The sequence below is a fragment of the Callospermophilus lateralis genome, chromosome 8 (assembly GCF_048772815.1).
Source record: "Callospermophilus lateralis isolate mCalLat2 chromosome 8, mCalLat2.hap1, whole genome shotgun sequence".
Taxonomy (NCBI): Eukaryota; Metazoa; Chordata; class Mammalia; order Rodentia; family Sciuridae; genus Callospermophilus; species Callospermophilus lateralis.
The window spans coordinates 56,192,822-56,207,270 of record NC_135312.1 but is presented as its reverse complement, the minus strand read 5'-3'; the positions used below and the strand labels follow the sequence as shown (position 1 = coordinate 56,207,270).

Sequence of the window (14,449 nt, the reverse complement as noted above, 5' to 3'; positions counted from 1 at the left end):
GTGTCGAAATCCTACATAACTTCCTTTCTCTGTGAAATTCTGGAATTTCCAAAGCTGGAGTAAGTGGACAAGTACTACAGTTTGATGTATGAAAGGATTGATGGGTTCATAAAATAATGACCTATTGGTGGCCTGGGAGCTGTTCTTGGGAGGGAGTGTTACATTGGAATTTGCAGAGTGCATAGTTCCTAGGTTTGTATAGCATATTAAATGCTATCGATAATTATAAATAAGTGAAAGAAATTGATTTTTTTCATATCAGTTATGCCCCCCGGGGGAATAGCACCCACTGATCATCTTAAGTGGCAAAAGGATGTGTTCTTGTGAAATATACACATGGTGATCATAAATCTTGTCCTACTTTGCTTTATAAAGACAAAATTTATTTCTTTTCCACCATATGGTCTTTCCTGTATCCAGTAATTTGATTTCCCTTCTAGAAAAACAATCATCGTCATTATTTGCTTTTACTGATCTCTAATAAACCTTTTAAAACTGTTAACACAAGACTTTCATTCAGCAATTCCCTTTTCACTCTCAATTTTAATTCTCTGCATCACATTATAGGTCGGATTCAGAGAGTTTAGGGGTGGTTCCAGACGTAGATTTTCCAGAGCTATGAGGAAGGGCTGCAAGAAGAGGGAGGGGATGCTGCAGAGCTGCTACAAAGGCACAGAGCAGGACCCTTCACCAGAGCGACCTGAGAGGAATCAACTCTGCCAGTTACTGGGGCATGACCGTCTACTTGACGATGTAAAGATTCTTGTCTGTAAACGGGCATATGTGGTACTATCTACCTGGCAAGGTTGTTACGATGAATAAGTGTTATCATATGTAAAATGCCAGTACATATTAAATGCTATAGATAATTATAAATAAATGAAAGGAATTGATTTTTTTCATATCACTTATGCCACTTTTCTAAAGTTTTTCTATTAGTTTTTTTTTAAGAGGAAATAGGATGAGTTTTGTTGTCTAGTTTAATTGGTGGGTTAATTTCTACTCCTAGTTTTAGTAATTACAACTGCATAATGTGAATAAAAGTAAAATTTTCCCCTCTTAATTACTAGAAAAAGAATAATGAATAACTCGATTTCTGTCTTTACATTTTTTCCCAATGATTTTCTGTACTGTCCAGTATAAAATAAAATGAATTTATAGAAGATTATGTATTTTTTAAAAAGGTGTAAGAAGTGAAAGATAAGCTAAAATTTATAAAATATGATGAATTCATCAATAATTGAGTATTTGTGCCAATGCTACTATTATTGTTCTTATTTTTTTCTGGAATCTTAGTTGTAAATATTCTGTTTTCTTGAAATAATCAGTAGTTCAAAACAAAGTAGCCATTCTTTTTTTTTTTTTTTTTTGTATTTTAATTGGTGCACTATACTTGTAAGTAATGGTGGATTCATTGTTACCAATTCATTCATATATATATATATATATATATATATATATATATATATATATATATACACACACACACACACACACAATATAACAATACATCTTGGCCAATATCATTTCTGAGTACTTCCCCTTTCCTTCCTCTCTTTTCTCTCACAAGTCCCTTTCCTCTACAAATCTCCCTCTGTCATGTCATGAGATGGCCCACCCCACACACAACTTTATTTTTAATTTTGTTTTCTAACTTACACATATGATCCTGGACTTTCTTATTTTGCTTAAAAGAATGATTTCAAGTTATATCTATTTTCCTGCAAATTATATAATTTCATGCTTCTTTATGGCTGATTAAATTCCACTGTACATGTATACCATGTTTTCTTTATCCATTTATTCATTCATTGACACCTAGGCTGGTTCCATAGTTAAACTATTGTGAATTTTGCTACTCTAAACAGGGGTCCACACATATTGCTATAATATTGCTGGGAGCCACAGCCAATTAATATGATGCATGGCATTTTTGATTGAAAGGTGATGCCAGCTAGCCATTGAGATGATACGATTATGTTAAAAAGTACATTCATATGGATACCGGACTCCTGCTGCGGGACTCCTGGAGAGTTCCCATTGGTTGGGAAAGTGCAGTAGGAGGGAATTCCGGGGAGGCGCTTGCGCTAGAGTTCCGGGAAGGAACCAGCAGAACGCCGCGTGGGTGGATCGGGAAGCTTCCCGGGCGGACGTGTTATTGGCGGTTCTTTCAAATAAAGTTTGTTCCTGTTTGAGTGGCTCGTGATCTTGTGCCCAGCCAGACAGCGGCATAATATGATGACTTTAATTATTTTTCATTTTTATTTTTTGGTACTGGAGATTGAATCAAGGGGTACTTAACCACTGAGCAACATCCCCAACTATTTTTTATATTTTATTTCCAGATAGGGTCTTACTGATTTGCTTAAGGCCTTGCTAAATTGCTGAGGCTGGCTTTGAACTCATAATCCTTCTGCCTCAGCCTCCTGAGCTGCTAGGCCATGGTGCCCAGCCTGACTTTAATTCTTCTTTTTTTTTTTTTCAAGTGTTTGACAATTTTATTCATCACTAATACACATATATATTGGCTTGGTTCAAAAAATACATGTTTAATTTTACTAATTTAGAATGGTTTTTAGGGTGCAATCAAAGTTTCAAGATTGTAAATTCTGTATATCAACAAACTTAATTCAAGTACTTATTAATTTATTTTATTTAAAATTTTTTTTTACTTTAATTTTTTTAGGATTAATACTGAGGTGTGATGTAGTTGAATCAGTTGGTCCTTTCACTCTTAGTGTTTCGAGGAATTTCCATACTGATTTCCATAATGGTTGTACTAATTGACAATCCAACAAACAGTGTAAAAGTCTTCTATTTCCTCTACATCTTCTTCAGCATTTATTATTGTTTGTATCCTTGATGACTGCCATTCTGATTGCTGTGTGATGAAATCTCAGTGTGGTTTTGATTTGCATTTGCTTAATTGCTAAGGATGTTGAACTTTTTAAAAATATTGTTGACTATTTGTATTTCTTCTTTTGAGAAGTGTATGTTTAGATTATTTGTCCATTTACAATAGCTATTCTTTTTAAGTTAAAATATTTCATTTTTCAAATTATAGATGTATACCTGCTTCTTGTAGAAAAAAATTTAAAGAGTACGAAAGATGAAGAGATTATTTAGTAAGCTTTTTAAACTTTCATCTAGGGAACAAACTTTAGCAGAACTTTGCTTTTGTCTTCGATGTCCCTAATAACTGAAATATTTTATGTGTTTATAAGATGCTGAGTAAATGTTAGAGTGTGATTATTCATAACACTTTGATACAAAAGGCAATGTTTTAATTTTAATCTTCTCAACTGCCTCATAAAGTATCCCCTGTTCAAATTGTAATTTATAAGGAAATAGAAGGGAAGGAAATTGAAATAATTTGTCCAGGTCTCATAGTTGACCAAATTCAGAATTTGAGCTCTAGGCAACATGGCTTCAACAACTACACACACAAAATATTTTTCTGAAATAAGTAATTTATAACTTCAGGAGAGTTCTTTGATTTTTGTGTTTATTATCTCACCGTTCAACTTTACCTTCTAAAATGTTTCCACTTTTTGTTTCTCTAACAAAGAGAATTTTTGTGGCATATGTATACTTAATTTAATAAAATCTAAATCTATTTACTTATTCACCCACTTTTCAAAATTAATATATTCCCCTCCCCCCAAAAAAAATTAGGTCAGCAGGAATGAATATTCTACCCTGGGAACTTTCTAGAAGGGAAAATAAGTATTTTAGTCAGCTCTTATTTTTCGTGAGACAACATTCACAGTGTTCTTTTTTTTTTTTTTTTAACATTCACAGTGTTCTGCTGAACCAGTTTGCACACTTTATTGTGTTTAATAACTGAAATATTTTGCCTTCAGCATTAAAAGGAGGTTGCCAGATATTTATTCTCTTTCTGACTAAGAAAACGACATATTTGCTTTAACAGTTTCCAGGTTCATTCCAAGTACTGTCATAAGCAAACAATCAGAGTGAATAAAGCATTAAAAAATGTATAGTAGTTGCCAAAAGGATGGAACATTTAAAGAAGCAGGCTCATATTTGAAGAATAATCTAAAACTTTGTACCTAGACTTACATGATAAACAATTGCTTACAAGGTGAAATACTAAAGAGTTTTTTTTTCCTTTTACAATATACCAGTTCTCATAATTTAATTCCTTAGAGCCTTGTCTTGTTTTTTTTTTTTTTTTTTTTTTTGTACCAGGAATTGAACCCATTTGGCCTTTAGCCACTGAGCCACATCCCTAACCCTTTTTCATGTTTTTGTTTGTTTGTTTTTAATTCTGAGACAGGGACTCTCTAAGTTGCTTAGGGCCTTACTAAATTGCTGAGCTTGCTTTGAACTTGCAATCTTTCTGCCTCAGCCTCTCAGATCGCTGGGATTACAGGCATGCACCACCATGCCCAGCACCTCATATTTTCTTTTTTTAAAGAAAACTTAAGAAGCAATGTTGTTATGCTAAAATAATGCAAACATTTTTTATTTGAATAAGTGCCTTCCTCAGCCAATTATTCATTGTATGAGCTAAGTAAAAGGTTTAATATGTCCAAATTTTAAAGTCATACAATCACCACTCTGAAAAGAATAGTCATTACTAAAATAAAAACATTGGTTTATAATTCATTTTTTAAGTAATCATATTTATTATATCTTATAGTTTTTTTTTTCCCACTAATATAGCTTTTAAATCCAGAGTTGCAGCCACATCCTGTGCACTGGTGAAGCAACAGGAATGGGCAGGTGGTGCAGAGCTGCTCTGCTCAGTCTTGCTGTGGAGAGCCAAGCCATCTAAGCTGCCAGACCTATTTTGTTGCAATTACTACTTTAATACAATGAATGAATCTGACAATAAGAGGAAAGGATGAAGCTGCCTGAATGTGGCATTAAATCCATGGACACATCCACTTCTACAGTTCAAAGCATTTTGAGTATTAATGTCATTCATCCTGTCCTATCTCTAATGCATTTGTCATTTATACCTAGTTTGAGTCCCTGCCCCCTACTTCTGAGAGCAGAACCCTGCTTTTCCTTTCCTTGTCATCCCTCCTTCCTCCCAGTCTGAGGTGCAGGCAGTGATACTCCTCCAAATCTCCAGGAGGGCTCTCACAATCCCAGGTGTATGGCCAGTTCTTGTCCAAGTCCAACCCCAGTAACATTGGTAGGCTCAGGGGTGGGCAAGTGACCTAATCCTGTCCAAGTCAGAAGAATTCCCTGGAGTCCATTTTGTCAGGAAAAGGTTGGACAGAAAAGCTCTTACTTCTTGCTGGAGCATAGCTAGTTGGACAGAAGCTTGGAGCTCTGCAATTGCTTAAGCAGAGCCTGTCCACACTGAGGCCAGGCACAGAGAAAAGCTTCCAGATCTGAACTGAGACTGACCACTGGCCACCAAACAGCAATTTTGAATTGCAGGATTCTGCTTTATCTCACCTACTAACCAGACTTTCCATTTCATAGGGAAATGAAATAATTTCCTTTTTTATTGAGCAAATCTAAATTGAATTTTTGTTACTGATTCCACTTACTGTTAGAATTACCTTTCTAACCAGAAGGACATTTCAATTGGAGCTTAATTCCTTTCTTTCTCCATTTGTTTCAGCATTTTCATTTACCATTTACCCAGCATTTTTAACATGGGAATGATGTTGGTTGCCATGGATACAAAGAGGATTAAGACAGACTGCTACCCTCAAACTCTCAATGCAATAGGGTCATGAATGTAGAAACAGATTTTAGAAAAGCTGGTAAATTCCACAATAAACTACTCCCAAGGCATTAGAAAAAGAGAGGATACCTAATTTGTGAGAGGTGTCAGAGAAGATTTCTTGAAAATGTCACTTATGTGAGTTTTAAAGAATAAATACTTTTCCATGTGAATGGAGGACCTCTGAGGTGTATTCCATGGAGAAGTAGAGGGTTTTATATGTCCTAAATCTAATTGTTCTTGTACTAAAGCATGAGCCTCCACTTGCATCTCAAGGTGTTTTCATGATCCACTTCCTCAGACCACAAGGTGACCTTTATTGACTATCCACCCTGTGGTGGGTGGAAGATTGGTTTAACATACAGGCTTAAGTCAGTACCAATATTAGGGGGTGGTGGGTATTAAATTTGGACAACGTTTAAGAGACACAGACAACATACAAAGGAGTAATAAGTTTTGCAAGAGAGGAGTAATGGAAGAAGTCAAAACAGAAAGAAAATTCTTCTTTGATAATGGAACATGCACATTTCTGCAACATAGTCTTTTCTTTAATTCCTGTAGTAAGGATGTCCTCATGATTTCAACAATCTCTAGATATTTAAATTAATTTTAATTAACATTGAACACTATCTACTACATTAGATTTGGATGTTATTCCATAATACTTTTACAAAAACAGATTTAATATAAACTTTGCATTTCCATTTTCTTAAGATCGTTTTTAAACTTTTTGAGGGTGTACTATTGAGTCATCAAATTGCATTATGTTTGTGTAGTGTAATCTAAACAATAAAGGGATGCCAAATATTACACAAAAAATGTTAGAAAAAAATTTAAGAAATGAGGAACTATCTCCATGGAAATATTATCATACTAGATAGTTATACTGGATATGAAAACAGCATGATGACTTTGATATTTTGAAAGCAAAATTTAGGAAGTTGAGTGATGAGTTGTAAACCACAGCAAACATATCACGCATATGGATATACACATTTCAACTAGGAAAATTACAAATCATCATAAAATTTTGATGATCAGAAAATGTTCTCTGTAACATTTCAACATTTTGAAAATTTTTGCTACAATCCTCATGGCCCATATGTATTCTTTCCTATTTTTTTTTTTTTTTTTGTTGTTGTTGTTTTGATTCTGGGGATTGAATCCAGGGCCTCTTTACCACTTAGCTATATCCCTAGTCCTTTTTATTTTGAGACAGGGTCTTGTTAAGTTGCTGGTACTGGCCTCAAACTTGCTATTCTTCTGCTTTAGCCTCCAAATCACTGGGATTCCAGATAGGGGTCAGCACACTAGCTTTAATCTATTTTAGAAAATGTTCCGGATGCCCTCAAAAAATAAACGCAATTTATGCAATTGCTGGCATGAAGTGTCTATACGTCACTCAGGCCAAATTTGTTGCTTGTGTTGCTAAACTCTTCCACACCATTATTGACTTTTTTACTGTTTTATCCACTAAGTATTGAAAGAGAAGCTTTGGCTATTAATATGTATTTGTCTATGGATCTTTTTTGGTCTCTCCATTTTGCTTTGTATGTTTGATAATGTTGTGAATTTCATAAAATTTAATGATTGCTTTGACTCTTGTAGAATAGCCTTTTTTGAATCAACTTTCTTTCTAAGATTACTTCTTTGCATAAACCTAATATATAAAATGGACCTTCATAAATAGGTAAATTATTAATAAATACATTAATAACATATTCATAGTTGTTAATAATAATTAACATTAATATAGCTATGTTTGGTTTCTTTTAGTTATGTTTTGCATAATACAGCATTTTCTATTCTTTAATCTTAAGATACCTATAGTTTAATATTTAAAGTGAATTTCGTTAAGCAGCATAGATGTCTGGTACAATCTCATAATCTTTGCCTTTTTAAAAAAATTTTTTTCCTTACTTGTTGATAGATCTTTATTTTATGTATTTATATATGGTGCTGAGAATCAAACCCAGTGCCTCACACATGCCAGGCAAGTGCACTGCTGCTGAGCCACAGTCCCAGCCCAATCTTTGACTTTTAATTGGAGTCTTTATTTCATTTAAATTTACTGTCATTGTTATTATAGTTTCATTTAAGCCAACTGTTTTATTATTCTTTTGCTCTGTATTTTTAAAAATCAAGTACTAATTTTGGAATAATTTTAGACTTACAAAGTATTTGTGTGAATAGTACTAAAAGTTCCTGCATCAGACCTTTTGTTCATTTTCCCCTAATATTGTCATTTTTCATAATTGTAGTACACTTGTCAAAACAAAGAAATTAACGTTGGTACATTGCTAACCACCAAACTATAGTCTTTATTCAGATTTCACCAATTTTCCGTCAATGCCCTTTATCTATCTATTGCAGGATTCCACCCAACACATATATTGCATTAGTCCTCATGTCTCCTTTGTCTCCTCCGATCTGTAACAATTTATTAATGTTGTCTTGTTTCCCCTGACTTGGCAATTCAGAAAAATACTTGTTGGGTGTCTTGTAGAATATCCCTCAATTTTGATTTTTCTAATGTTTTCTCACGACTATTCTGGGAATCTGGATTATGGAGAAGCATTTAAATGGAGTTTAAGTGCCCTTCCCATCATATTCTATCAGGGGCTACATGATATTCATTCACATGCCTTGACTGGTAACAATAATCTTGCTCACTTCATTGAAATTGAGTCTGCCAAGTTTCTTCCCTAGAATGGTTTTATTTCCCCCTTTTCCTAATCCTTTCTTTGAAAGCAACTTGCCCATACTCCTGTGCATAGGGAATTAAGCATCACTTCAGGAAGGGAGAGACTGTACTCATTAGGAATTCTTCCGTAAGGAAGATTCATCCCTTCTTCATGTCCCATGTACTCCTCCACCATTTTTAACTTTCTGTCTTCTTTTGCGCTATTTAGATGTTGTATTTCATTTTATTTTTATCTCCTTTTCAGATTTTTAAGTCTTAAATTTTGCATTTCCTTTTTTTAGGGTCACCTTAGAAATTACAATATGTTTCTACTCCATTACAATTTTCCTTAATTTAATATTTTCTCTAAAAATTGAATAAGTATGTTATATATTAAATCTATTTGTCTCCTTACATGTCCTTTCTGCTTTTTTGGTCATCTATTTTACTTTATAGTAGGTTCATATCTCCACAGATCATGATTATTATTGTTATTTTAAATGGCACAGATTTTTAAGTTCTTAGGTAGAATCCACTTTTCCATCTTTAACTCCCAACCTTCTGAAAAGAAAAAGAATTGCATAATTGTTTGCAAAACCACTTACCAAAAAGCATGTAATGGAAGCCCTTGTTAAAATATTTGTAAAAATCCATAAGTTTATAAAAACTACTTTTTAATAAATAATAGGTAATTGTGAAAACAACAATATTTTATATGAAACCAGAATTATCATAGTGGTTGGAAGTGGGTAGTGTGTACTTTCTAATAGTGTCAACTATTCATTCACCAGTAAGAGAAATTTAAGGAAAGTGCCAGCCCGAAAAGCAGGCATGCAGTTACTTATAGCCTAGAGATGTGAAGGAAAATAAAACAAAGGGTAAGCATGCTATTTTTCAGTAAAATTTTTATTTTCATTTGTAAAAATATGACAGTAGTTATAACTTCTCTGTTCTAAGACAGAGAGAAACAATTCATAACAAATATCAAACAAGGCATTATGCCCTACAAGCAAGACATAAAATGTCCAAGGGAAACTTCAACATATGAATGTTGACTACATAATGAGTAAGACTTTCAATAAATAACATCCAACAATCTTTTTAAAAAGTACAAAAATAGATGTGCACACATTCCCTCACTCTAATATCGATCACACTTGTGCAATCGGTTGGGTCCTCACCCACCGTCTTTTATCACAGTGGCTGGCACTTCTCTCCTAATAAATATCAATTTAATGAGACAGTTTAAACCCATCATCTTTAAGTTAAATAACAATCAAGACTTAGTCATGTTTCATGAAACACATTCACATCTTAAAAAACGAACATAAATATTAAAATAGAAGCTTTGAAAAATAAATAAATATAACCATAAATAAGTAGAACTCTCATAAGAAATAGTCAAAGACATCAAGCTCTTTCCAATTGTCCCCAGAAGCTGGCTCCTCTTTTCCATTTTCAGGTCTTCTAAGGCAGGGACCACCCAGCAGAAGCCACCCGGGGGAGCTTCTTCATTCCAGGTCAGTTGGTGCTGCTCCTGTGATGGGAGAGGTCAGTGTTACTGGTGCTGAGGGAAGCTACTCATTTCTTAGTTGGGTCCTGAAAGTTAAAGGGATTTCTGTATTGCAGTCTCCTGCTTTCCCCTCTACCCAGTGGAGGTCTGACCTAAAGCTTCCCTGAACAGCAGAGAACTTGGACTCCTGAATGTTTTTATAGAAGAAAAACCAGGAAGTGGAGTCAAATATATCATTGGCTCAAAGGAGGAAAAAACATTGTTCACCCACTGAATAAAAAATTTACCTGCGTGACCTCCCTTAAACAGCACCCCAAGCCTATGAAATAGCTACTGTTATTTGCCTTTTGTTAAAGTTCATTAAATAACATCCACAGGGATTCTAGCCTTGAATTCAGGGAAATCTCACTCAAAGTCCTTGCTCTTGACTGGGGAGATTTAGAGGCACACCCTGACCAAGACCAGGGTTTGAACCCATTAGACACTGAGGTACAGATGGTTCCTCAATAGTTGGAGGCTTTTTTTTTTTTTTTTTTTTAACCACCAGTGCCAATTCTATTTCCTCCTATAGGTGCATACATTTACCTGCATTCACTGAATAGAGTTTGGGCATGGGGATGGAGGACATTGGACATATTTCTGACACCAGAGAAGATTAATGAACTTATAGTTCAGTCAAGTATAAAAATACCGATTGTAATTTCTAGTCTTAAAGCCACCCTTGAGTTTTCCTGAAATAGTTTTAAAGAGACAGATGCCAACACAACCCTTGTCACATGGGTAAACAGAAACCATAACTCACTTGTTCAGCATCTTATCGATGATTTTCTTGACCAAGGGGGCCTCAGGGTTGAGACAAGCTTCCTGTCCATTCTTGAGAGTGGCTCTGCAGAGAGAAAGGAGGATCCCAGTGAGGCAGGAGGTTCAGCTGGGGAGCAGCAGGAGGGTCAGGGAGAGTCAAGTCATAGCTTCAAGCAGCTCAGGGCAGGACTTACATGACTTCTGTCTGGGCGCAGTGGGGTCCTGAGGGAGTCACCTTCACACTTTGGATGTTCTTGAGGTGAATTCCTTGCAGAGTCTGCAAGCACTGGCAGCGCAGTTCACTGACCACTGGCGCCCCTGAGGAGAGAAGAGACCGATTAGCGGGGCTGTCCCCATCCTAGGCGTCCCCGCCCCGTACCCTCAATCTCAGTCCCTTCCCTGGGACCCCAGAGCGCGGGTCTCACCTGCTGCACGCCGGCAGGCGGCTACCAGGAGCAGCATCAGCAGCGCCACCCGGAGGAGCCGCGGGGCGTGGAGGACGGCGGAGGCGGTGCGGGCCATGGGACTCAGCGGGAGGATCGCGGCGGAGCCTGGAGTGCAAGAGCTTGTGGCGAGGGGCTGCTGTCCTGGCTCTGTGGCTCTCGGGGATCCGCGAGCCCCTTTTATGCATGGTTGGCGGGAAAGGCCAGAGCCCCTGGCCAGGGAAATTCCCGGAGCTCCGGGTGCTTCCCCGCGGGCGGAAGGAGGTCGCCGCCCCGCCCCTGGCTGGAGGTTGGTGAGGGGACAACAGTCGGGAGCCGCCCACCTGGCCCTGCTGCTTAGCTTCCGGGGACCCTGTGACCCCGGGATATTTCTCTGATGCCCCAGATTCCCAGTCGGTAGTGAGTGGCTACCTGCGAGGGGGACCTTGGGCGCCAGGGACCCCAGGGTGCGGGACGTGGTGATCAGACCCGCTGTACGCAGGTAGGGTTGAAGTCACTTTTTTTTTTTTTTAATGGACGCAATATCTTTATTTTTATGTGGTGCTGAAGATCGAACCCAGTGCCTCATGAGTGCCAGGCAGGCGCTCTACCGCTGAGCTGTCACCCCAGCCCTGGAGCCAAGTGTTTAATGTACAGTGACTTCTCTGGAAGAGACTTCAGTTGGGATGGCTGTTGGGGGAATGGCCCTCTCTTCACTCTCTCCTCTGGCTCTAGTTTTGCGGATTTCATTCGTCTCTGAAATAAACACACACTATAAAAATACATCTGTCTTCTCAAATTACACAGGAGAACGTTTTCTTTTTCCCAGTGTTTTGTGATCTCAAATCACATTTGAACTATTTTTTCCTGCAGTGGGTTTGGGGGTAAGTTGGGGAAGAATTACCAGTGCCAGAGGTGAATTCAGTGTATTTTGGAAGACCCCTTTTTAATCTCCCATCTGTCCTCTTTTTAACTTTTGAAACTTCCCAAACTCTAGTAGGAGTCAGGAGCATCACCATTTTGTTGTATTGGAAGCTATTTCTTCATTCATTCAGCCCTTTGAGGAGCAGTAAAGGGTCATGTTGATTTCAAGAGGTCCACTTTTTCTAGTACTGTCCTGGACAGTTGTCTGAATTTACCTGCATTATATGATTGATTCCATGCTGATAAACAAATGTTGACATACTTTTGGTCCTCAAAGAATATCAATAAAAGCTAATGCCTTCATACTGGGCAATTCACTTTTAGTTTAGTGTCAATGTTTATTCCTTCCTTTATCCTTTTTCTCTTTCTCTCCTCTCCTTCTCCTTTTTGTTCTAGGGATGAACCACGGAATCCAGGGGCACTTACCCTCTGAACGCATACCCAACGCTTTTTTAATTTTTGAGACAGGGTCTCCCTAAGTTGCTTACATTCTCACCAATTTGCTGAGGCTGACTTTGAACTCTAGAGCCTCTTGCCTTAGGGTTGTGGGATTATAGGTGTGCACCACTGTGTCCAGCTTCCAATGTTCTTCTGTTTTTTTTTTTGTTTGTTTGTTTTTTGTTTTTAAATGTTGAACTTTGGTGGACTGCATTGATTCTCCAGGGTGATTGCTAAATTTGAGGATGTGTGAAATTTTCTGCACTGCTGTGAGCAGGGTAGGGAAGCAGTTGGATGAAAAAGCTGTTAGTTCCAGGAAAAGTGTGTTCCCTAGATGCAGAGTTGCAGAGTTAAATTGGTAAAGTCTGTCAGGATTAAAATTTTAGCAATCCTGTCTTTCTCCTGGACCATAGTTGGCAATGTATTTAACTTCCCTTTGCTTATGGTTCCTTTCAGCTAATAGAAATGCCTCTGCCTCTCAGGTATTATTAAATATGCTGTATTTATAAACCATCAGTACATATGAAGTGCTAGGTAAATATTTGGAAAATAAACAAAATAGAAATGGTGTTTTACAACCTTATTGTTAATGATCTGTTTGTCTCCCCCCATATGTCAAAGCCGGAACCCACAGTATGATGGTATTAAGAAGCGGAGCTTTTGCCAGGTTAGGTTAGGTTTAGATGAGGTCATGGGGGTAGGGGAAAACTCATGATGGGATTAATGCCTTTATAAGAAAAGACTAGAGAGCTTCCTGCTCTTTCTCTCTTTTTTCTCTTCATATTTACCTATAGTGCAGCAATAAGCTGACCATTTGCAAACCAGAAAGCATGCATTCACCAGAAACCAAATTGGCCTGCACTTTGAACTTAGACTTCTCACCCTCCAAAACTGTGATATAAATGGTTGTTTAAGCCATTCAGTCTATGGTTGTAGACAGTTAGGATATTGCTGCAGTCTCTGGCTGGGCACAAATCACGAGTCTCCACACAGCTTGTAGATTCAAACAGCAATTCTTTATTCCCGATCTCACACCGGCAGTCTACAAACACGTTCTGGGGGAATCCACGTTCTCTGCCCAAATCCACACTCTGCCCAAATTTACTCCACACTGGGCTTCTGTCTCCCAAAATACTCTGACCCTAAGAACTCAAGAGGAACTCAGCAGCAGGATACGCCCTATTCTAAAGGGGGAACACCCTAAACACAGATCTGCCCTGGTCCTTGAGCAAGGTCACCTTACATGCAATGTCCTGCAAAATGTCCTATTTCCATGAGTCCTTCCACTAAAGAAACATGGGGGTACGCTGGCAAGGAAATTGTCATACCTACTTGGCTGATGGCTCCCAGCAGGATATTAATTTAAACAGCCTATGGTGAATCCTTATGTAAACAGAAAAAAAAATCAGTGTTTCCAAAGAAACATTTTCTAATTAATCTTTCAAATTTTCAGCATCAAAAATTTTGAAAGAAGAGTGTATCTGTATTCTTAAGGGCTCTTACATTGTTTTTCATCTATTGCTTGTTTGAAAGTTCAGTTTTATAACTTCCTATATAAAATAGGAAGAAAAGTAAATTCTCCCTCCCCCAAATTTTGGAAGATTTAAGAAATGACTGTTTCTTTGTCAGTGGCATTAACAACTGAGTATCCAAACTTTTCATCTGTTTCTTATACTTGAGGAATATAAATATTATTAACTGAATTATTAACTGAAATGATTTCCAGGTCTGTGTAAGCAAGTTTTCCATTACTGTGACAAAATACTTGATATAATCAACTTATAAGAAGGAAATTTTGGCTCTCAGTTTCAGAGGTTTCAGTCCATGGTTGCTTGGTCCTGTTATTTTGGGCCTATGGTAAGGCCATATTTCATTGTGGGAGCTCATGATAGAGAAGTTCTGTTCATCCCATGGCAACTGGTAAGCAAAAAGAAAGAGGAAGGAGTCTTTGTTCCAATATC

At 37.3% G+C, this 14,449-nt stretch overlaps 1 protein-coding gene across 1 annotated transcript; it reads right to left on the bottom strand.

Annotated features, from left to right (window-relative positions):
* Positions 1–9,530: 9,530 nt before the first annotated feature.
* On the bottom strand, positions 9,531–11,226 carry LOC143406165 (growth-regulated protein homolog gamma-like). Its single transcript, XM_076864788.2, has 4 exons — positions 11,130–11,226; positions 10,899–11,022; positions 10,706–10,789; positions 9,531–9,927 (listed from the first exon to the last, which is right to left on the bottom strand). The coding sequence occupies exons 1-4, from the start codon at positions 11,224–11,226 to the stop codon at positions 9,912–9,914; spliced, it is 321 nt and encodes a 106-aa protein (XP_076720903.2). The 3' UTR covers positions 9,531–9,911.
* Positions 11,227–14,449: the final 3,223 nt, after the last annotated feature.

Bases quoted from the DNA above. Each gene is read 5' to 3' on its own strand.
- LOC143406165 (XM_076864788.2), bottom strand. From the start codon at position 11,226: ATGGCCCGCACCGCCTCCGCCGTCCTCCACGCCCCGCGGCTCCTCCGG. The intron at 11,023-11,129 runs GTGAGACCCGCG...TTCTCTCCTCAG, and splicing joins CGCCTGCCGGCGTGCAGCAG to GGGCGCCAGTGGTCAGTGAA. The intron at 10,790-10,898 runs GTAAGTCCTGCC...TTCTCTCTGCAG, and splicing joins TGCGCCCAGACAGAAGTCAT to AGCCACTCTCAAGAATGGAC.